This window comes from Spea bombifrons, chromosome 1 (genome assembly GCF_027358695.1).
Source record: "Spea bombifrons isolate aSpeBom1 chromosome 1, aSpeBom1.2.pri, whole genome shotgun sequence".
NCBI lineage: Eukaryota > Metazoa > Chordata > Amphibia > Anura > Pelobatidae > Spea > Spea bombifrons.
The window spans coordinates 64,186,191-64,209,014 of NC_071087.1; the positions used below are offsets into that span (position 1 = coordinate 64,186,191).

General features: G+C 37.1%; 1 protein-coding gene across 2 annotated transcripts in view; it reads left to right on the forward strand.

The window, feature by feature from the left end:
- TNKS (tankyrase) overlaps nucleotides 1–22,824 on the forward strand; it is a 104,185-nt gene that overhangs the window by 66,248 nt on the left and 15,113 nt on the right. Inside the window, exons 7-19 of one of the 2 annotated variants that reach the window (XM_053462743.1) lie at nucleotides 5,125–5,191; nucleotides 7,155–7,341; nucleotides 8,165–8,286; nucleotides 9,289–9,380; nucleotides 10,381–10,459; nucleotides 12,191–12,362; nucleotides 13,208–13,287; nucleotides 14,891–15,036; nucleotides 15,435–15,600; nucleotides 16,114–16,333; nucleotides 16,435–16,544; nucleotides 20,619–20,807; nucleotides 22,180–22,417. In XM_053462743.1, the coding sequence (XP_053318718.1) occupies nucleotides 5,125–5,191; nucleotides 7,155–7,341; nucleotides 8,165–8,286; nucleotides 9,289–9,380; nucleotides 10,381–10,459; nucleotides 12,191–12,362; nucleotides 13,208–13,287; nucleotides 14,891–15,036; nucleotides 15,435–15,600; nucleotides 16,114–16,333; nucleotides 16,435–16,544; nucleotides 20,619–20,807; nucleotides 22,180–22,417 (1,868 nt within the window). The remainder of the gene's footprint in view (nucleotides 1–5,124; nucleotides 5,192–7,154; nucleotides 7,342–8,164; nucleotides 8,287–9,288; nucleotides 9,381–10,380; nucleotides 10,460–12,190; nucleotides 12,363–13,207; nucleotides 13,288–14,890; nucleotides 15,037–15,434; nucleotides 15,601–16,113; nucleotides 16,334–16,434; nucleotides 16,545–20,618; nucleotides 20,808–22,179; nucleotides 22,418–22,824) is intronic. The other variant, XM_053462752.1, reaches the window with a different exon arrangement.

Here is a 22,824-nt window from a genome sequence, read left to right on the forward strand (position 1 = left end):
GGATAGACTTCTTGTCACTTACATGTCTTGGTCATCCAATGCACTATCCCCTGGCAGATAGATTAGCTCTTGAAAAGCATACACATGTTTTTAGTAAATCTTACAGAATCCTGGGAGGTTTTCAATGTAACAGTCGAGCATGTTTGTTTTGGCAATTGCAAGCATTGCTAAACATGACAGCTAAAGAACAATTTAATAGTACGAGTTCTGTTCCCAAACTTGTGTGCCTGTAAAAATAAAGAAGCTTTTTAAAGGCAGTCCACTTGTTTTAATCGGTGGTCTTGTGCCAATAGATATAAATATCATATACATGATGGTGGTAGAGCCACAGACTCCTAATTGATTGGTACTTAGTTATTGACATCACATAAATTCTTTTTTTAGTATTTTATTATTATATTCGTGCTATACTAAAGGTGTGTTAATGAGCCTCTCTTAACCCAATCTTGTTACAACAGCAAAAAGGTTTTACTGTCTTAACAAATACCTAAGGATATCAACCCCCTGACCTGCTCAAAGCCTATAAAAACCAAATTAGTTCAGAAAAGTAAAACTTGCCAATTAGAAAATGGTAATGTGATAACTATCCTCTAAACTCATTAGTTAATATTTAGACCATACAGATAGAATTCATTAATTTTATATTGTATCTGAATAATAAATGGCCGCAGTGCTTTGGTTACAGAGGATATACATACATACATACATACATACATACAAAACGTACAGAAAACAAAAGAAAAATCCATGGGAATCTCCAATTTCGGTCACTTGTCAAATGGTGTCCAATAAAGGAAATTCAGCATATTTCTCTGATTCAAATTCTAATTGAGTGCAAGATTCTAAAAGGAATTTTCTTCCTCCCTTTCTGGGAGATGCCCATTTACTATCACGTGGGGAGGGGAGTGTGTAGCTCCATTAGGCACTTTACGCCTAATGAGCTGGGCTGTAAAACCTGGCAGCGAACTCCTGTCTTTTATAATATGTCATATTCTGATGTTATGGTACATTGTAGGCTAATAACTCTGGGGTAATCAAGTCCCCAATGTTATCACAAGCATACATGTAGCAAACAGTATCTACCTGATATCTAAGTGACATATTCTTACTTCTCAGATGTTTTCCAGTTCAAAGCCAAATAGATCTTTTCCCTAAAAGGGAATACTGCAGAGACTATTGCATAGGACAATGGGCCGTCCCAAAACCCATTGAAAACAATGCATTGTGAGCCCGTACATGTATGGGCTTGGTCATTAAGGGGTTAAGCAATAGGGTTCTCCTTGAGAGAATCTGATTCGATAGCAGCATTGGAAATAAAGTCAATAGCCAAGCAGGTATCCGAGATATTCCTCGCCACTTGTTCGGACCCAGGGATAGCCGACAGATGTTAAAGGACTTGTTGGAGCCAGACCTTAACATCCCTGGCTGTGGAAACAGTAGCAATTATGGACAGAAGTTAGTTGCATACATTTTCTTCTCCATAGGATTTTTGAAGTGGGAAGCGTCTTCAAAAGGAATGTCTTTCCAGTGGCTTAGCCACCGAACCATCCACTCAAGGAGTGGCCCAGCTTTCTTCACCCTTAGACTCGAAAGGAAAAAGTTTCTTAACTCTTCTGATAGCCGCCAGAGAGTCGAGCACAGGAAAGGTCCCGCAGATCTCAGAAATTAATTTGACTTCTTGGAAACCAACTGCTGACCCATGTCCAAAGTACTTGTGACAGCTGAAATAAGCTTGTCTACTAGGAAGAGAGAGGCACCTTCTTTGACCTCCCTCTCGTCTTCCGAAGAGGGAGAGAAGTACAGAAGCAGGTCCGCCTCTAAAAAAGTACTAGATTCATCCTCCTGCTGGAGCGAACAATCTTGAGGCAACACTGGAGACTGGGCAGGGTGATGTACTAGTCTTGAGATGTTGAAAGGTTGACTGGAACTCTTTCAGCCAGGAGGTGAATTCCATCATGGATTCCTGTTTGGCAGAAGAGCACACAGAGCACAACTTTTAAGAAGGGCCTCTTAAGGTCTTCTTGCATATGGAACACACCTGGTGCTTGGTCTTAGAGGAAGCCTTCATATGGGCATCATCCTGGGCTGCAGTCTCTGTCCCACTGTTATCTGACATCTTGGCAGACTGAGGAACAGCAGCCAGCAAAGCATAGAGAAAAAAACGCCATACGCAACAAAATATAAACTATCCTACCAGCATGATGCCTTAAATAGGGGCTATAGTAAAAAAAAAACATCCTTAAAAAAAATCTAATCTGGCTTCCAAACGGCAAACGACGACTTGCTTCCTCCTCCAGAGGCATAGAACCCCTACCTGTGTAGGACAGGAACAAACACTAGGGAGGGAGGATTAGGTTTAACCTTTTATTTGTCGCTGCCCTACCTAGTATACAGTGCTATCTCTCTGTATGTGCCACCAGGAATGTCAACGAAAACAAGTTCCATGGCAGGTAGGTTAGAATTTGTGCAGAATATATTCATACTGCATATAGAATGTTTTTCCTGTTCTATTGAGTAATACACGTACTTTTTCAGTTAAACGTCTACTTTCCTAACAATAAAGTAGATATTTTGCATATGTAACTCACTGACTGCTGATAAAGCATTCCCTGCAGTGTTAGATGAGGAAATTGTGATTTTGTAGTGAAGTTTTGCTGACTTGTTGAGTTCCTAAGGCATTATTTATCAATTGTTGCTTGTTGTTCGGTTTTAGGCAGCTCTTATAAATTAGGTTAACCCCTAGACAACAATTGACCGCACATGACTTTAAGAGGGTGTAGAAAGCGATCTACGGTCGCTTTCTTTAACCAAGCAGTGTTTCTGTAATGCCTCGATGTCGCGTCAATGTCTGCCGTATAATGTATGGCGACCAACGCCCATTTTAGGAGATAATATAAATATATATATTTTATTATAGTATATATGGTATTAGTATATATAGTTTATTTTTATGAATAAGACCTTAAATTAGCGTTATCTTCAAAATTCCAATTAGAAAAATGCACACTTCCCAAATGTGGTCTTTTAGCCCCCAAACCCGACAAACATGCATGGTGGGTATCACTGTACTTAGGGGATGCTGCTAAACACATATAGGGGTATTGTGTGATAGCGACGTATACCAGGAGCTGTAAATTCATAACTAAAGTACAATGTGTGTGGGGAAAAATGTACGGGTTTATTGGGCACATTGAGTTGGCCAGACTCAAAAATGTACCAAGTAGGGCATGGGCACAAGATCACCAAATGTCAACGTTCAACATTGAAAAATGTGCGTGTGTCAAATGTGGCCCATGCATGGGTGGTATCACTGTACACTTTGAGGTGTTGCTGAACACATATTGGGGTGTTGTGTGAAAGTGACATATACCAGGGCCTGTAAATCCTTACCTTAAGGAACATGTGTGTGGGGGGGGGGGAATAATGCAAAAAAAATGACTACCATAAAGTTTGACAAAAACTGGTGGTAGAATAAGTGCATGGAAAGAGTTAAAATACCAGCATTGGAAATACCCTGGGGTGTCTAGTCTTCAAAAATATATGGTTTTATGGGGTAAATTGCATAATGGGGGGCAGAATTACCGGATTTGGAAAAAAAATGGTTTTGAAATAACAAAACGCTACTTGTGCTTATTGCCCCATAACGTGCAGATAAAAGCAACAATAAAAAAACATTGGGTATTTCTAAACTCAGGACAAATAGTAGACTCTATTTTAAAGTAAATGTCAGGGTCCTTTTTTTCCTCAATTTGCCACCATATTTTATGCTTTTTTTTTATATAGTAAATGAAATGATATAATTAAAATAATGACATCTAAAGAAAGCACCGCAGAAATGTCACGAAGAGATAACCTCATGACAAGAATATGATTATATAATGGCGATCATGTAATAGGCTGACACCTGCTTTAGCTTCCACCAAGGAAACTTCTAAACTAAACATCTATAAAACATCTCTAAAACTATTACAAGATTGTAATTGTAATGTGTGAACACATTTTCTTAAACTGCAAGTAGTGACGGTTCAGTAAAGCAAAATGTATTTAATTTTATCAGTATATTATTTGACTGAAGGTCAAAATGGGCATCCAGCCAGAATTATATGATCAGAGATGATCTGGTCCCTACACCATTTACAGAAATATGTGACAACAGTATAATCTGTCAATATGCAATCATGTTTTATGTAAAAACGAACTATCTCCTAAAAGTAGACCTATGATGACATTCTGTAGAACAGTCCCCAAAACCCAGTAGCTGATAATACAAATGTATAATACTGTAAAAAAGAGGTGGCTGAAGCCAACGATATGTAACTGTGCCAAGAATATTAATAGTTGCAGTTATGTGAATTTCATTGTCACTTGCTCTATAAGTAGGCAATCAGTGTAAGGTGTGTTGCATGATCAGTTTAGTAACAGCAGTCTAGCAAATGAACCAATTAATTTACCATCAAAAGATTTCTGTGCCTGTGAAATCAGTCACTCTAGTGGGTTGTGGAGATTTCTGCAGCGCAGTGGGGAGAAAAAACCTGCGTTCAGATTAGTAATGGAAGTGTTCCACTGCAGCGTGATTTTTGTTAGTAGAAAAGAAGCTGTCAGACGTTTGTAATCTGATCACGGGGTCCTGTAAGCGTGAAATACCGGTACTTCACACTGAATCTTAGTTAGCTCTCAAGTTCATTTTTAGGAGATGTTTTTATCATTCTGCATTTAATTAACTTACTATGTAACAAGGTGAGATTTTCCATTTAAAGTTTTGTAGCACCAATTCTGGCTTGTACGTCTTTATTGCCTTTCAATTCCATTGCAAAAAGCGCTTCAATAGTAGAGTTTTGCTTTATTCAAGTCTGTTCAGAGAAATTGGTTTTGGCTATGGCAATTGGAGTAGAATATCCAAGAAAACACTTGTATTATGAATCAATCAACTGATCGTCATATACTAGAAAAAAGTATACAAAAACCAATAAGGCTATTCATATTAGGAATTAAGTGATGCAAAATGATGCACATAACCCTACACTTCCATCTAATTTTGTCTGGATTGTTGTTATTGTTGCTGAATGATCTAACTTCACCATAGCAGAAGTGCAAAGCTTTTATATTTTTCCTTTACATTTTTAGAGGACTTGTGCCACTGCATAATGCATGCTCCTATGGACACTTTGAGGTCACAGAACTACTGCTAAAGGTGAGCTTCTGTATAAATGAATATGATTTGTTATTTGTAAAGCATGATTTGTGTTAAACTTACAGTATTTCTTCCAAATGTCCCTTTTCGAGACCAAAGTCTCTCTACTGTCCACCCAACCCCAATCGTGATGCTGTTCTTACAGCCCTGAATATAAAAGTAATGTATATAAAACCATAATGAAACTGTGTTTATTAAAAAGTTGCATGAATAGAACGGGTTGTTCTTCTAAATGTCACAATCTAATTACATAAATAGCCAATAGGTTAAGACATAACAAACTTGTTAAACACCTCTACCCACTACCACTTGAAAGGGTCCCTATCTGACATTTTGGAATGCACAGTGTTGTAACTATTAATATTATTACTTTTATTATTATTACTATTAAGCAAGATCATTACTACATGCTAATGGGCCGTAGGTAGATCTTTGGATGCATTGATTGTTTACAGTTTTCTTACAATGCCGCATTTCATACCCATTACAGTGAGATTTTAAATTCTCTAACATACTTTGGTACCTTTTTTATTCCTTATGCCCTGGATTAAACTATAATTAAGTGTAATGCAGGATGACATGCATCCTCAACATTTGAAGTGGCCAAAAAGGACACATTATTTTTTAGAGTAGTAGTCTAGGGCATGGGTGTCCAAGTTTTTCCTGTAAATGACACAAAATCCTTTACAATGCCTCTCACTGATTTCTGGGCCTAGAAAGTTTTGTCCTTTGACGTGACTACAAATTCAGGAGGGCATTTTATCTCTGGATACGTAAAAATTAAATAGTTCTATTTATTCTAGGGATGCACCAAAATGAAAATTCTGGATCGAAACAGAAAATTACCCCCCAATCTTTAAAAATAAAATAACCCCCCCACACACACACTTTTAATAAAAGTAACACACCGAAATTGTACAAACAAATTAAATAACAATATTAATATATACATAAATATGATTGTTAACAGCACACACAAATTCCAACATGTACTGGTTGCCTGGGCATGATAAAAGTGTGATTGCTGTTAACAATCACACCAAAATTGGACAATAAAATACGATACAAATACAATAACATATATATAGCTAACATCAATCACACTCCTATCATGCCCAGGCAACCAGTAAATGCTGGAACCTTGGCATGATAGGACTGTGATTGCTGTTGGCAATCACACTCCTATCATTCCAAGTCTGCCAATACATGCTGAAATCTGGCTAGCTGCTCCCTTGTGTATTGACTCTGGGGGTCATCCGTGATATCACTTATACACTCATTTATATACTCATTCATTCACAAATTCAATCCCTCAATCATACATACAACCCCAACCATTCTCACTCGCAGACTTATGCAGGGGCTGATGCCTCCGACTGTGTAGCTCGCGAGCAACTTCTCCTCTGCCAAACAGCGGAAGCAGGAATGGAGCAGTCTCATGTGATGTGACATAAATTCACGTGACTCTGCTGCATTCCGCTTCGCCCGTGCGGTACAAAAGACACTGCTGTGCGAGCAACCCGCAGGAAAGCAGCAGGGGCTTTGCGAATCTGCGATCCCGGTTGCCCTGCCTGCTGATCTCACACGGGCCGCACCTCAAGGTCTGGCGGGCCGCATGTTGGACGGCCCTGGTCTAGGGAGTAGGGCTTTACCAAAACCTATGAGCATTTCTGTAGTTTTTGCAGGCAGTGTTAATTAATTAATCTAGCCACAACAAATACAATTTAAAAGTAGTGAATTGAGCAATTAATGTTCTCCAAAGCTATTGTAGGTGGTTTGCAGGAAATATTTAGCATTCGCCTGGCATAAATTGGATTGCAAAAAAGATGTAGGCTATATCCGCATTCTAGTGGTTTGTATTTTTTTTCCTTATTGGTTGATTGTTTGAAAACATGTCCCTGTTGATATCACAGTGGGTTTATATGTTTTTGTCTCTCTGCTTAGTAAACACTTTTTTTCCCAGCATGGAGCTTGTGTTAATGCCACGGATCTCTGGCAGTTTACACCATTGCATGAAGCTGCCTCCAAGAATCGAGTTGAAGTCTGCTCCTTGTTGTTGAGCCATGGTGCAGATCCAACCATAGTCAATTGCCACGGAAAGAGTGCTGTTGATATGGCTCCTACTCCAGAGCTTAAAGAAAGGTTAACATGTACGTGTTCTGATCGTTCTGTTTTCCGTTGTGTTGTGTGGTTTTGAGTAATACACATTTCACTCCACATGCTTATGCTGGTGGGGATAAATTTGGTTGTCTGGCTCACTGGGGACAAGTTTGAGCCATCCACCTCATTGAGTCCTCACTAGGATTTGCATAAATATCATTGTGTCACTTTAAATGAGAAGTCTACTGAGAAATACAGTAAAGTTGGGAAGCCTTAGGACAAAACCTGGTTTTATTTCATTTTCTTAAAATAATCTACCTTTATCTGCAGTTCTGTAGGCTACAGTTGTTGTCAGGCTTGATATTTTGGATGAGTTTCCCAGCTGAAATGCCGCACTGAGCTTATTCTTTATGACAATGGTAATAAAGTCTGTTCCTTCATAAACTTTCATTATTGAAAGTGCCTGGCAATGTGATGAGGGCCGAATCAGGTCTTAATCGCTTTGGCTACGATAACATTTTAGTTAGAACACATACAAATGTGCACAATATTTGTGGAAACTTATTCTGAATCTGATATTTGTAGTAAAAGTTACCCTTTAAGGTCTGGCGAAAGAAGATGAGTCAGCTGTGCCTACGTCAGTGCATGCCACCGGCCTTAACTATACAGAGAAGAAGTAGTAACATATTCAAAAGTGTTAATTAAAAACAAAAATACATGTAAAACCAACAGCATTAATTCATTAACGGCACCAAGAGTTGTGTGGGTGACATCTCACTTAGAACAGAGACTTTCTGTCAGGATTGTAGAGTCTTAGTTCTGTATTTGAAGAAGAGGAAAGGTCTTCACACAGGCATCCATTTTTCTTTTCAGATGAATTTAAAGGACATTCTTTGCTGCAAGCTGCGAGGGAGGCAGACCTGGCGAAAGTGAAAAAGTCACTCGCTTTAGAGATCATCAATTTTAAACAACCGCAGTCACACGAGACAGCATTGGTAAGAACAGATGGCACAGCTCTTGGTATGGAGCTATGATGACACGATTTAAACTCATTTTCATTCCTCATCCATTTGGTTGATGGAACCCATAGGATTTGCTACAGCAGTTTTGTTTCTCGTCCGCCTAATTTTTAATAAGTGAGGCAATCATCCGCGTACTAGTGGATTAGAATACACCATCTCTTATTTACCAAGTTTTCCCACACTGGGATACCGTGGGCAGCAGCATGATGTCGTGGCAGGTTCTGCTGTCCCAGGGTGTTTCACCCACAGAATGCTTATTCTCCTGCCCCATTCCTAAAACTACTGATAGAAATAATATGCATGGAAGAAAGTGATTTTGATGCTTGCTTTCGATGTACTCTTAAGGATAATGTTTTCACTGTTGACAATCACATAAGGATCAGTGGTGAAAACATATATAGTGTCTATATAGGTATGAATTCATGTAGAGGTACATATATTATAGTCACAATGTTTTTATGTCCGAAATTGAATTTTTTCAAAAAGATCACTATTCCTAAAGTTAAAAAAAATTCTGCTCTCCGCGCCGGTATGTTGTTAATGTGAAGTATGTTTTTTTTAGAGCCTAACAGAAAGTTTGTTTTTCTGTAGGCGATGCATGGTTTCAGCCTAGTGTACCAAGGAGACAATTTATTCTCTGGCTTCTTGCTTGCCTAGATGACATAGGCATTGCTCATCCTTGGCACTGCAGTTATAAAATCGAAATTGTTTTCAGAGGAGCATAATTTACCATTGATCACCCTGTTGCATTTTGCTCGGCTCCTTGTGAATCAGAGCCAGACATTTGACAAATGGCTGAAGCATTCCATCTGTGTGCTTTGCAGTCAGGATGCCTGTGGAATTTATAACTAAGATATAAACTGCTGAAAAATCTAAGTGTGCCATTAGACGCTTTGAGTTTAACTTTTTTCCTCCTAGCCTTAGTTGCATTTCTTTCCAATATTTTCATTAATGCGTTTGTTGTTCCCTTTACAGCACTGTGCAGTAGCCTCCTTGCATCCAAAACGAAAACAGATAACAGAGTTACTACTTAGGAAAGGAGCCAACGTCAATGAGAAAAATAAAGAGTATGTTCTTCATTTATTTTTCTATATAATTAATTCTTAGTTCCATATTAAGCTCTTGAAATCTAACAATCACTCACCCTCTGTACTCCTTACCCTCCTCCCACCACACTGTACTTCTCCCTACCTCTGTAATGCAAGTATATTCAATAGTCAGACACCTTCATTTTCCTTCATTGTTTACAACCAATTAAATGTTTACAGATCAACACATTAAGGACCGGGGTTATTTTACTTTGTTTGCACTAGAGGACCAGAGCGATTTTTATGTTGTTGCTATGTCTCTATTCAACTGTGATTTCCAACTAACTCCTCTAGTGTTTTGTTTCACGACATATAAGGCGCAGGACATTTAAAACCATCAATATGTATGTGGACAGTAATTTCCAAAATATATGATGCAGAAAGTTAAGAAAAACTATTGATCAGTCATTTTCAGACCAGTAAACACAATTTTCAGAGCTAATTTCAGTACAAACATCCTATTCTGCAGAACAGTAAACAGTATGCCTTTTTAATCAGATTTTTTTTTTTTGCTAATGAAGTAACTATGTCTAAAGGAAACATTCATTTTATGAACACAATTGCTCTGAAATAAGATTTAAAAATAGTGTTTATCAACTTACTTCCTATACTAATATTTGGTCTTGTGGATCAATGATTAGGGACCTTAAGGTATATGATGGATAAGGATTTGAGACTTCCTTAAGGATAGTCCCTAAAGCCTAGATATTGTAAGTCTCTTGGGTAAACAGTCTCTGTATTTCCATGTCAGTATTATTATTATTTGTTTTATATAGAGCCATCATATTCCATAGCGCTGTAGGATGGGTAGGCCGGATATAACAAGTAGTATATAACATAACAATTTGATTTACGGAACAAGGGATGATGATGGCCCTGCTCAAAGGAGCTTACAATCTAGAGGTCGCGTTACACAGGAACTTTCTTATCACCAAGAAGCTGGTTACATGTTTTTCTTTGTTGTCTTTCTCTGTGTTAGTTTCATGACACCACTGCATGTAGCCGCTGAAAGAGCACATAATGATGTTTTGGAGGTGCTGCATAAACATGGAGCAAAGGTATGTACTTTACTCATTGTATCCCCATTCAAGTATTCCACGTATACACAAGTCAAAAAAGAACATGCTTTCCAGTTATTCGTCAAAAGAAAAAAATTGTTCGTAGCAATCAGTGCTAGAAAAAGGCTTTATAAGTAAAACAACATTTGTTAACTTTAAAAGAACAATACACTACGTTATGCTTCTATCTTCCTTACAATATGTTGTATCCCACGTAGACCAATGACGCATTTGAACTAGCCATTAGAAGGATGCTGTGGCTTTCCATCTGTTGCTTTGGAAATTAGCTCCCCCTTTCCCTTTAAGTGAAATTTGGAATTAGAATATTAGGTCAGTGCATTTGTATTAAATTCCAATAGTACCTCAAGGGCATTCAGCTTTTATGAAAATTACTGTGCTATTCAATCTCTGATTCATCTGTGTTCCTGGCATCAAGAGGACTAATTTAATTGCAGTATCTTGGCCACAGTTTTGCGACTGTATAAAAATGAGACAAAAACATACCTAGCAAACCGCTTCTGATTAAGGCTTCAATCTGAAATCCAGGCACTTACCAGTAACGCATGAAAAACAAGGTGTGATTTCCAATGCAAGTTTGAAAGAAATGTTATTCCTTTACTATTAATAAGGTATTTTTGAAGTGTTGTAGTTTTTTGACCAAATGGTTTACATTCAATGATGCAATAATCAAAACAGAAAAGTCCAGTGAGTGACACCTCTATGTTAATGAGTGAGGTCTCGAAGAATGTCCAGACTTATTTTAATTTCTTAGAAAGGCCACAAAAAAACATCACTGCTGGTTAAAAGATTCCTCTGAATGTATATTAGGTCAAAGCTTGAAAGGCCACACTGGATTCCATACATGTCAGCCAAGATCTATATAGATGCATCTAATAAAGAGGCCTCTAAATGTATCTTATCTCTGTATGCTCGCTTGTTTTGGTGACAAATTCTCCTGATTCTCCAGTTTTGCTGGTTCCTAAAATACTCTCTCCATGAAAGTTGCATGAGTTTGGATTATGTTACAGTACATTAAGCCACCAAAGTTTCAGATACCCTTTGTAAAACAATTGCAAAAAATGTTGGTTGGAAAATAAACACTTTAATATTAAAACATTTAGTAAAGGTTCTTACTGCACTTAATAGTTTCTCCTGAAGAGTCTGACTTCTACCTGTTAGCTGTTAATTGCTCTAAAACAGATCTGAATACAGAAAGTACACAAAACGGTACTTCTTCTGCAAGAAGGGCTGAGAATATCCTGAATTCTGCACAGAAAATGTGGCACAGTTATTTAGTTATAGCCTTGGTTTAACTATGCATTATGCAGGGCCACCTCTTCCAGGAGATTTCTTGCTCTGATGGCCCTTCATAATTCATAATATGGACACATGGTGAGTTTGAATACTTTTGCTACTCCTTACTTAATCTTAATCTTTTTTTAGTGGTCGCTTTATTGGTTTGTCTATTAAGTTACCTAGTGCCTGAACTCAGCTCCTGCCAGTAAAATATTGCAGGGATGTGTATTCAGTCCCACTGTTTGGCTGTAATCGCTATAATCCATATCAAAGTACCTTCAGTCTTCAAGTCTTCGCAGACCACTGCCGTTAAGCACATCCATGACAAACTAGGTATTGCTTAAGCATGAAAGTTCCCTGTTGCACATTGCCTTTTTATGTGCATTGCCTTCTCTGTGGCAATAATGCCTTCTTGTATTTATTGTTACTTTAAAGATGAATGCTTTAGACACACTTGGACAAACAGCATTGCACAGAGCAGCTTTGGGAGGTCATCTGCAGACCTGTCGTCTCCTGTTGAGCTTTGGCTCGGACGCGTCAATCATCTCTTTGCAAGGTTTCACGGCGGCACAGATGGGAAATGAAGCCGTGCAGCAAATTCTGAGTGGTAAGCGAGCACAGCATTACCCAACAGTATCTGTAAGAGAGATAACTGCTTTTTATTTTTTTCCTCGCCGTTTTCTATCTGTGAGCTTTAACCATAGTTGATTTATTTTATGTTATATGAAATGTCAAAAGAAATAAAGGTGCACCTGGGCACAAAGAATAGCAACTGAGTATTGATAATGTAATTACTAAATCCTGCATCATGACAGCAGAAAGGCATGAGACATCTGCACAAGCCAGCAAATAAAGATGGATTACAAATAAGCCCAAAATATTTTTGCACGTTTTTGTACCTTTTATTTGCTGGCACCAGCAGAAGTATTGTGCTGCATGTGGATATCGGTGAGACGTCAGAAAACTGTTGGTGCAATCTGGCATTTAAAACTATCAGGCATTCCCTTCCAGGTCGCGTCACTGCTGACGTCACCCAGAAGATCATCGGAGGACAGGATATCCCCTGCAGGGTCTGGGATAAATGATCGCTCCAATGAGGCACTGATCAGACACTGTGATCGCTATGCAAGTCTATGGGGACTTGCTTAGAGATCACAGTGTGATCGGTGCAAGGAGGGGAGTGAGAAACCATGTTTCTCACATGCTGAAACATGAATCCAAAAAAGAAAAATAAACAATAAAGTGAGCTAAGTGATGTAATTGTAACCTCTAACCATACTGCACTGATAACAGTTTATATATATATATATATATATATATATATATATACATATATGTATATATGTATATATATATATATATATAAAAAACCTGGGACTATTGTGAGCAAGAAAATTAATTCCTGGATTGTGTAAGACTTTGATGTAATAAATTGAATTATTTTCAATGCAGAAAGCACCCCTGTCCGCACATCCGATGTTGATTATCGTCTGCTAGAAGCGTCAAAGGCTGGAGATTTGGACACTGTAAAGGTAAGGTCTTTGTGGAGAAGAGCTTCATAGCATAATTAACTTGCCAGTGAAGCTTAATATTCACTATTAGATGTCTTTGCTAATGGTTATTGTAGTATTCATCCTAGAAATAGCACCAACTTGTATATCTGAATCAGTAGGAGAGAGTGACTTTATTGGGACCAATGAAATTCAAGACATCGGCAGTGATCACCGGCAGTTAATTCACAGGTTATCTGTCATGTTTAATACTAAACAAACAAGCTAAATGGGAGACAGTGGCTGTATATGAGATACAGACACTTGTTCCAAGATACTCATAGGTCATTCACAGAGGATTTATAACTTCTCTTACAGCGTTCTCATGGAACAAATACCGGTATTTTTATCTTCCGCGGTGTCTGGGAAATGTACACGTTTTTTGCTGTTTATATTTCAAACTACTTTGCTAAGGATTTGTTAAATTTGTGTCTAAAACAGCCAAATTATGAAAGTTTATTTCGTAATGTGCCTGCCTGGCACACAATAAATATACTTTCCCTATGAAGCAAATTCCATCTCTATACCTGTTTCAAACAGCAGCACCTGTGTTGCTGCGAAATATAATCGGTAGATAGCATGACCTTTATACAACGACAAGAAGTCCTAATGACTATTTTTAGCTGTATCGTTGTTCATTTCTGCTCCTCCAATGTGTACTTGTCTTTTGGGTAGGATGTTCTAAGTTTACTGCCTAAAGAGTCCCCATGGCAGAAGGTATATTTGAAACATTGGCCCCAGGTGTCTTATATTTTCTTATTTTAGCAGTGATGGAGTATTAGGTTTTATCAAGTTAAATTTGCAAATGTTGTCAACTTTAACACACATGACAAGTTTTTTTTATCAGAATGACTTGATTTTCTTTATTAGTGTTGTTGATGTTACACACTGTAATACTTGGGCAGAGGGTTGGCAAGAAGAGGTATTAGCAATATACTCTCTTGTGTATATATATCTATATCTTGTGCACTTTTCGCGATAAGAGACCTTGTAAATAGAATTGCTAGATTTTTTTTCATCTAAAAGCTATGCATTTGAGTCTGGCTTGGTTTGTATCAGTGATCTTCTCTACTTACTGTTATGCCTCATATAAGGCAGACCACTGTTGAATTTAGCATTGCATTAAAGACTTGCCAGGTTGTCAGACTAAAATACCCTGGAGTGATGGATGCGGCTTCAGATCGGATGCCTGCCAGTTCTAAGCAATGAATTGAGAAGTCAGGCTGCCAGTCTGTTTTTGCTGTGGGTTATTGTGCTAGTGGCATGTGTACAATTGTAAATTCAGTCGTCATACAGAGATGGCGTACTATCCAAGTAATTAAGTTTTGTAAATAGGACTTTTTCTTACCCTGTTCCCCACAAACTTCAAAGGGCTTATGCAGAAGTGATTGCTGGATCAGATCCTTTTTCTGTCTTTATTGAAAAACAGGTCATATGCTTGTATTAGGTTTCCAAACAGAGAACAATTATAAGAGCGTTCTGACAATGTTTGGTTTTTTCAAATCAGTAAAAATAACACTTTGAGATACTTATAAATGCCATTCCTTTGAGTTAATGATTATTTTCTCCTGTTTTTTGTTAACAGCAGCTATGCAGCCCCCAGAATGTGAATTGCAGGGATCTGGAGGGACGACATTCAACTCCATTACACTTTGCAGCCGGCTATAATCGTGTTTCTGTAGTGGAGTATCTCTTACATCATGGTGCAGACGTGCATGCCAAAGACAAAGGGTAACAGTTTTTCTATTTTAGTTTTTATTTTTAGGCTACATTATGTTTTGCGCCTCAGGTTGATTTTCCTAGGCTAGTTATTATTGGTGATGTCCACCAGGACGGAAGCATCAGCCAATAAATGCCAATTTGTGACCTCAATTCCTGCTTTGACACACATTGATACTTTTGTGACTTTTAACTAATTTATTTAAGAATTATAATGGATGTATGAACTAGACAGCCACCAGTGTACAATAACCGTATCTGCATAAGTATTGGATCAGAATACTAAGAAGTATAGCAGGCCATGCCAAAATATACGGGCATTGGAAAGTCAAAGCTTTTTGGGTATTGCTGTAAGGGTCACAAGATTCTTTTTTCCCCGGAATGCTGAGGTCTGTTTTCTCTTTGAACAGTGGTTTAGTTCCCCTACATAATGCCTGCTCCTACGGACACTATGAAGTAGCAGAGTTGTTGGTGAGGCATGGTGCCTCAGTCAATGTAGCGGATCTATGGAAATTTACCCCACTACATGAAGCAGCTGCCAAAGGAAAATATGAAATCTGCAAACTATTGCTGAAGGTAACATTTGGGGATACTTTATATCAACAAATAGATGATTAAAAGAGCTGATGTTTTACTCAAACTTTTACACACATCAGGGAGGAACAGAACAAATATATATTTAGTATTTTCCATATTATGTGTAAATGCCATACTTTACATAATTGCTATTCAGTGATGCTATTCATTTTAGAGGTTAGTTTGGTATGCGTTGTTACCACTGTTCTGGATAAATACTGTATACCTAAGAAAGATGACTAACCTTGAAGTGGCAGTGAGGACCAAATAGTTTTTCATTGATAAAGCAAACTGCTCATATGGGGCAGCCGTCAGTTCTCATGTTCTTCCTGGTGCAATCACTGACCTATAAAAAAGCAGGCCAGAAAATCTGATCCATAGATCTCCACCTAGTCCCCATATGACATCAGGAATAAATAGGTGTTCGACAGCTTTATATAATCTGTATGACCCCTTATTTGTGTTACACATAAGTTAAATTATTGGTGTTAATGTATTCTGATTGTGGTGCAGCATGGAGCTGATCCAACAAAGAAGAACAGAGATGGGAACACACCTCTAGACTTGGTGAAAGATGGTGACACCGACATTCAGGACTTGTTACGTGGGGATGCTGCTTTGCTAGATGCAGCCAAAAAGGGTTGTCTAGCAAGAGTGCAGAAGCTTTGCACACAAGAAAACATTAATTGTAGGGATACGCAAGGTAGAAATTCTACACCTCTCCATCTAGCAGGTAGGTCATCAAACTGCTGTTTTAAGTTAATATTTTAACCTTTGTTTTATCCCAATTAAATCTTATATTTTTTCTTAAAACGTTTCATGTGCATCTCTCAGCTGGTTACAACAACTTGGAAGTCGCTGAGTACCTTCTTGAGCATGGAGCAGATGTAAACGCACAAGACAAAGGAGGCCTAATTCCTTTACATAATGCAGCATCATACGGGGTATGTTTTACTTGTGTGTACAGAAACATGATCAGCATAAATTTTATTTTTGGCTATCGCATAAAAGGAGTCATAGTGTAACTACCATATTAACCGTTTATAGTTTGGCTAATGTGTGCATGATATAGCAAAAAAAAAAATGTAAATATTTTTTCGTGTTGTAATATGAATTAGCACAAGAGAAAAAAAAACAATTGTTATATGAAATGATATCCCTGACTCGTAAAATTCGCCCCTTGGCTCTTAATTAACCTGCATTATTAATTTACACACCTGTCCAGAACTGCATAGAAGGGAAAGTGTCCAGTCTGTTGTATCTATGTATTGTTCGTTAAGTAGATGAATATTTTTTAATAACCTTTCCCTTCAATTTAGTAGCCCAGTATTCTGGTTTGTGTTTCTGTTTATTTTTAGGTTTTGATATGTGAAAAAATATAAAAATGTGTTTATCGCCAGATATACGGTTTCCTCCTAATGAGACATCATTACTTTGTACATTAATTCTGTTCGTGATTCAGCTGTTGCTCTTGTGAATTTTCATAACTTTAAATAGATGTGTACATTACGTCGTCATGCTTGATTTCAGCATGCAAAACTAATAGACAGCTGGAAGAGAAATTAGCTGCAAAAACTATTAGCTGTAAAATGAGTAAACAAAGGCAGTTTATACAGCTGTGAACAAAATGTAAAGAATTTGAATGTGAATTGTAAAGCCTCATTCCAAGCCAAAAGTCTACCTCCCAATTTACTCAATGTATTTATTTTGTCACCAGTGATACAGGATTTTGTGGTTATTTCTTCCAGCAGTCTTCAGGGATCCAGCAGAAACCCACATATTACCTTTAAATATGCTTTAATCTTAAAAGAGAAGTGCAATGAATTGATGTTTCCTTAATTACATTAGTTTCCAGCACCACCAGGTAGCCTCCTAGTAGTAACAATGTACCAATAAGCAGTCAATGCCAAAAGAAATAATAATAATAATAATATATAAATGTTGTGCTGCAGCATAATAATCTTCATAATCTAACATCGAAACAATGTCCCTGACAGCCCTCTGTCATATTAATGCTGTCCTGCAAGTCCAACGGGCATATAAATCAAATAATAAAATCACTTAACTTTCAGATTTCAGTGGCATTGATGATGTCATTTGTGAAATTATGTCTGATGTCATTAGCAAAAGCACATGGGGCAGAGACTTAATTTTCTAAGAACCTTATCTTGTATTTCCCAGCTTCTGTGCATTTTAACCAGGACATTAAGTTTGAGATTAACAAAAGGTTGTGGCCAATGAATTTCCTTCCTTTCTTTTTTTAAAACAAATTCATTAAGTCATGGCACATGTCAATCTAATTGCAGAAATGTAGGGATGTCAGGTGATGGATTTAAACATCTCACACAGGCTGTAAGGGTATATATTATTATTATCTTTTATTTATATAGCGCCAACAATTTACGCAGCACTTAAAAATATAAAACACACACATGTTTACACCACTGTTCAAAAGTTTGGGGGTCACTTAGCTCTTTTCGTGGAAAACAAGGACATTTCTAGTTGCGCTAACATAATTGTAAAATGGTTTTCTAGTGATTTATTAACTTTTTAAACTTGGATTGGCTAACACAACGTGCCATGAGTGATGGTTGCTGATAAAAGGGCCTCTGTACATATATGAAGATATTCCACTAGAAATCAGTCATTTGCTACTGCAATAGTCATTTACAACATTAAACACGTCTACACTGCATTTCTGATCCATTTGATATTATTTAATGGACACAATTTTCTTTTCTTTCAAAACCAAGGTAGTGTATATATGTACACACATACCCCGGAATTGAAGGCAAGAGGGGTATCGGCGGGGGGAATACACTTAATGTGCTGAGGTAAAAAAGTTAGTGGTGTTAAATCATCACTGGAAGGATTCCTATTTTGGAATTGATAAAGAAATGTAAAGTATTAATGGAGTTTAATAGAGCCCTTTAAAAAAAAAACAACAAAAAAAAAATGAATTAGTCCAGAACTGAAAGGGTTAATTAAGTTTAATCTAATCTTCTAGTTGGTGGAGTGATCAGTGTCAGAGCAGTAATTGCAGATCCGTCACTACAGGAGTTACCTGTGATGAATGTAATCTTCACAGCCTGACAGGGGAATTACCGCAGTCTCTAGCGTGCATGCACAGCCAACCTGTTTAATGTTGAAAAACAAGCAATTTTATCTCTGGTTATATAGCTCATATTTACTCTCTTTTTATTTATTTATTTATTTTAAGCGGTCAGAGCTCACCCTAGCCCTTGTGGCAATTTCGTTGTCTGTACACAGGATTTGACTGTTGGGCTAATGAAATGTCCCATATGGCTGCAGTTTTGCTTCTCAGAAAATTGGCAGGGATTGGCATTCTTACTGGGAATTCAAAATGTCAGACAATTTGACCACAGAAGTCAAAAGTTATGGAAATGGCAAAAATCAAGAATTTAATAAAACTATTATTCAAAAGTGTCTGAATTTGCTCTCAAATCAATAGCATGCGCTTGAGATGGAAGCAAATCAGCCATTCATTTTGCCTTCTTATAAGACAACACCATTAGCATACAATAATAGCAAATCACCAGGTTTATCATTTGTCACCTAAATTGTTTCAGGTGCAAAGTGGATGCAAACAGGGAAAAGAGAAAATGTCGGTGCGCTAAGCTAGCCACAGGCTCAAATAATATAAATGTGTAATACGAGGCCTACCAAACAGGTGTAAGCATGCAGCAAGAAACAGTGTATTGGCTGATAGGTTCTCACCCTATTGAGAGTGTGCCTTGACGTGGCGGGTGAGCTTAATTATGCTTTGGCCAATTCATATAACCAAAACCTCTCATTTATATTATGTTTATATATTTGTTGCCAACTTTATTAGGGTAAGAAGCGCAGTTTTTGTTTTTTGAATGCAAAGTGGATGCATGCAGAAAGCCTTTCCGCTAGGTTTCTCTGTGAATGGTCGAAAGCTTTGGCCTGTTTCGGCAACGGTGTGACAAACATTGTTTGATTGTCAATGCCACTCGGACCCTAAAAATGGCAATGATAATAGTGTTGGAATAATAATGACTCCAAATGGATGTCTTTATCACAGCTGTTTCTTGATACAGATAGGTGTCCATTTAAGCTGTAGAGAAGGGTAATGTTCGCATATTGCCCATATATACCTCAGGTCTGAGGTGCCCACAGTGAGAATGTTGTAAAGCAGACCGTGATATAAAATTACATTAATCAGAATGCCTGCTTTATATGTTATGCAAAATGATTTAGAAATGGCAAATAATGTTTCCGCTTATAAAATTGGTTGGTATAAATTGCCGGGTCTGCTTCGTAGGGTCCGATAAAAATTAAATTCTGTGTAACTCATGCATTTGCCTGGCTTTTACTCAGAAATAGACTGACATTCCTTATTGGTTGGCTGCATTCCCTCATAATATAATTTCTAAATAGTAATCGGGCCTGTAAGAATAGATATGATATGGATATAACGTATTGTGACTTACAATACAAAAAGCTGGTTTTGGTCTTTAGTATATATTCCTGTTACTAAATGTACAAATAATAAAAAAATAAAAATAAAAAAATAAAAATCAAGCCCATTTGATGTTCTGCTCCCATTGTTCTGACACCCTGAGGTGCAGTTTGTTTCCTAATATAATATATTTTCTGTCATTTTGAGGTCCCTAAGATTTTTGGGGTGTAAAAGCAATTCTTATTGTCTTATTTCTCTGTGTTTAAAAATAAAAAACCTGTTACTAAAGAGTTTAAAGGCTATGATGCATCGCTACAAGTGAACTTGGCTTCATCCCTACCAAAGGGGGAACATGGTTGTGGGCATGTTAATGGGATAGGACTTTACCAAGATGTTTTAAGTGACTTTGTGGCCAGTAGCTGTTTATGTAACTGAATAATATGCATCGTTCATACAGTTTAAAACACACAATGTGTTTTTGGTCTTAATCACTGATGTACTCATACTCTGTACAAGTACATTGTTTTTTTGTTTTTTTTTTATAATTAACCATTGTTTGTTTGTTTTTCTTCAGCATGTAGATATTGCAGCCTTGCTGATAAAATACAACACTTGCGTTAATGCTACAGATAAATGGGCCTTCACACCTTTACATGAAGCTGCCCAGAAAGGACGGACACAACTGTGTGCTTTGCTTCTGGCTCATGGTGCTGACCCTACAATGAAGAACCAGGAAAGCCAGACGCCCTTGGATTTGGCTACAGTAAGTCTGATACTTAATTGGTATTTTTAACCATTTAAAAAAAAAAAAGAGATAGAAAAAAAATATAACGTATTCCAAAACAGGTAGGTAGAAAACTAAGAATGTGTCACAGAGCCAGGAAATAAGAAAACAAGCTAAGTGAAAGCTATTAGAGGCACATATTGGCTGGCTATTCAGTGGCAGATGGTAGACTACCTGTTGGAGACCCATGGCCACAGTAGAACAATAAACCTATGCAGTCACGTTTGCAGAAACACTCATCTCAACTACTTGTTTCCAAATAAATGTGATTATTCCTCCCTTTGGGGGAAACTGATAGACTTAAATGGAGAAATTAGAGGTTTAGAGAAGTGAATCCAAAACAGACAGAAATAATTTTGTAGACTTTGTTTGCCTTGCTTGCATTGAGACCAAGTTTACAATTGCATAGATTGTAAAAATCAGAAATGCATGTAGTATGGTTTTAAGCATTTTCTGTAAGCACCGCAAATACACATAATCCACTCTTATGGAAAGTATATAAAGGGTTATAGTCTCAAAATAAAGAAACTGCATTAGAAGCTTAGAAGAACCACCACCAGTCTACATTCATATTATAAAAGAGAAGCACAGGCATTGCTGTAACAATATATGACATGGATGTGAGGGAAGACTACTCTAGTACATGTATTCCCCTTGTCTTTTATTTATCTTCTCTCTATATGTATTGAACACTTCCCTGATTATTTTTTTTTCTCCCTCTGCATACAAGACATTCTTAATACTAAGAAAATAATTTCTCTTTACATATATATTGAATCTGTCAATCTAATTTCCAATATCATCTTGATATGCCCACAACAGTTTTCTTGTATGTGCCACATATAAAATTAAAGAGTACATAACTAGTGCAGGCCTACTTAAAACCAGTTACAAACGCATACCTTTTTGCTTTCAAATTGTGTTTATTCTGTTAAAACAACGTTTGATTATTTTTGAATGCGCTCACTAAAATTCTGAAATATGTTTCTGCAATTGTATGTGTATATATAGTCACACATATGTATACTGTGGGAGAAGCTCATCTCCTCCTCAGGATCCACTTAAATGTATTGGTTTAGGCAGCCTTTCTAAGGATGAGTGGATGATAGAGGGATTTTAGGACAAGAAATGATTAGATTAGGTAAAATGTTCCCTTCTAAAAATATTTACCAAAAAACCTGATGGCAATGAAGGTAACATTTTCCTTGTAAAAATGTATGCACAATACTAATGGCTAACATTTCTTACTTTTTCCAATATATTTGTTGAAAAGCATAATTTTGTAATCTGTATTAAACTATAATGAACAAAAATCCACAATGTCGTGTTTTACAATGTTTTACATTTACAGGCCGATGATATCCGGGCTTTGCTCATAGATGCAATGCCCCCTGAGGCTTTACCTAGCTGCTTCAAACCCCAAGCCACTGTGGTCAGTGCCGCTATCATTTCTCCAGCCTCCACTCCCTCTTGTCTTTCCGCGGCAAGCAGCATAGATAACCTCACAGGCCCTCTCACAGATCTTGCTGTCGGGGGAACATCAAATGCTGGTGACGGAGCAGCAGGAGCAGAAAGGAAAGAAGGAGAAGGTATATTTATTGTGATTAATGTCTTGTATGAAATCTCAAGGGTTTTGACAATTTTTATGTGAAATTAAGATAAAATATTTATGATTTCTAAAAGATCTTTTCAAATACAAAGAATAATGTTCAACAATAGACACATTGTGGGTAATTTTGAATGGGTAATAGGAAAACTAAATGATTTTTGTAACAGAACTAATTAAGAAATTAATAACTATTTTTATTGTTTATTGCCAATTCTGACAAAATGAGAGAAAATAATGGAAAATGCAAAAAAAAAAAATTTGTTTAAAAAAAAAAAAATTTCATAATAGTTCATAATAGTTCCTACGATAAAATTAAAAGAAAACATCTATTGATTGGGAGGTGATGAAAAAAAATCATCCTTAAACATAATATACAGTGTTGTGTGC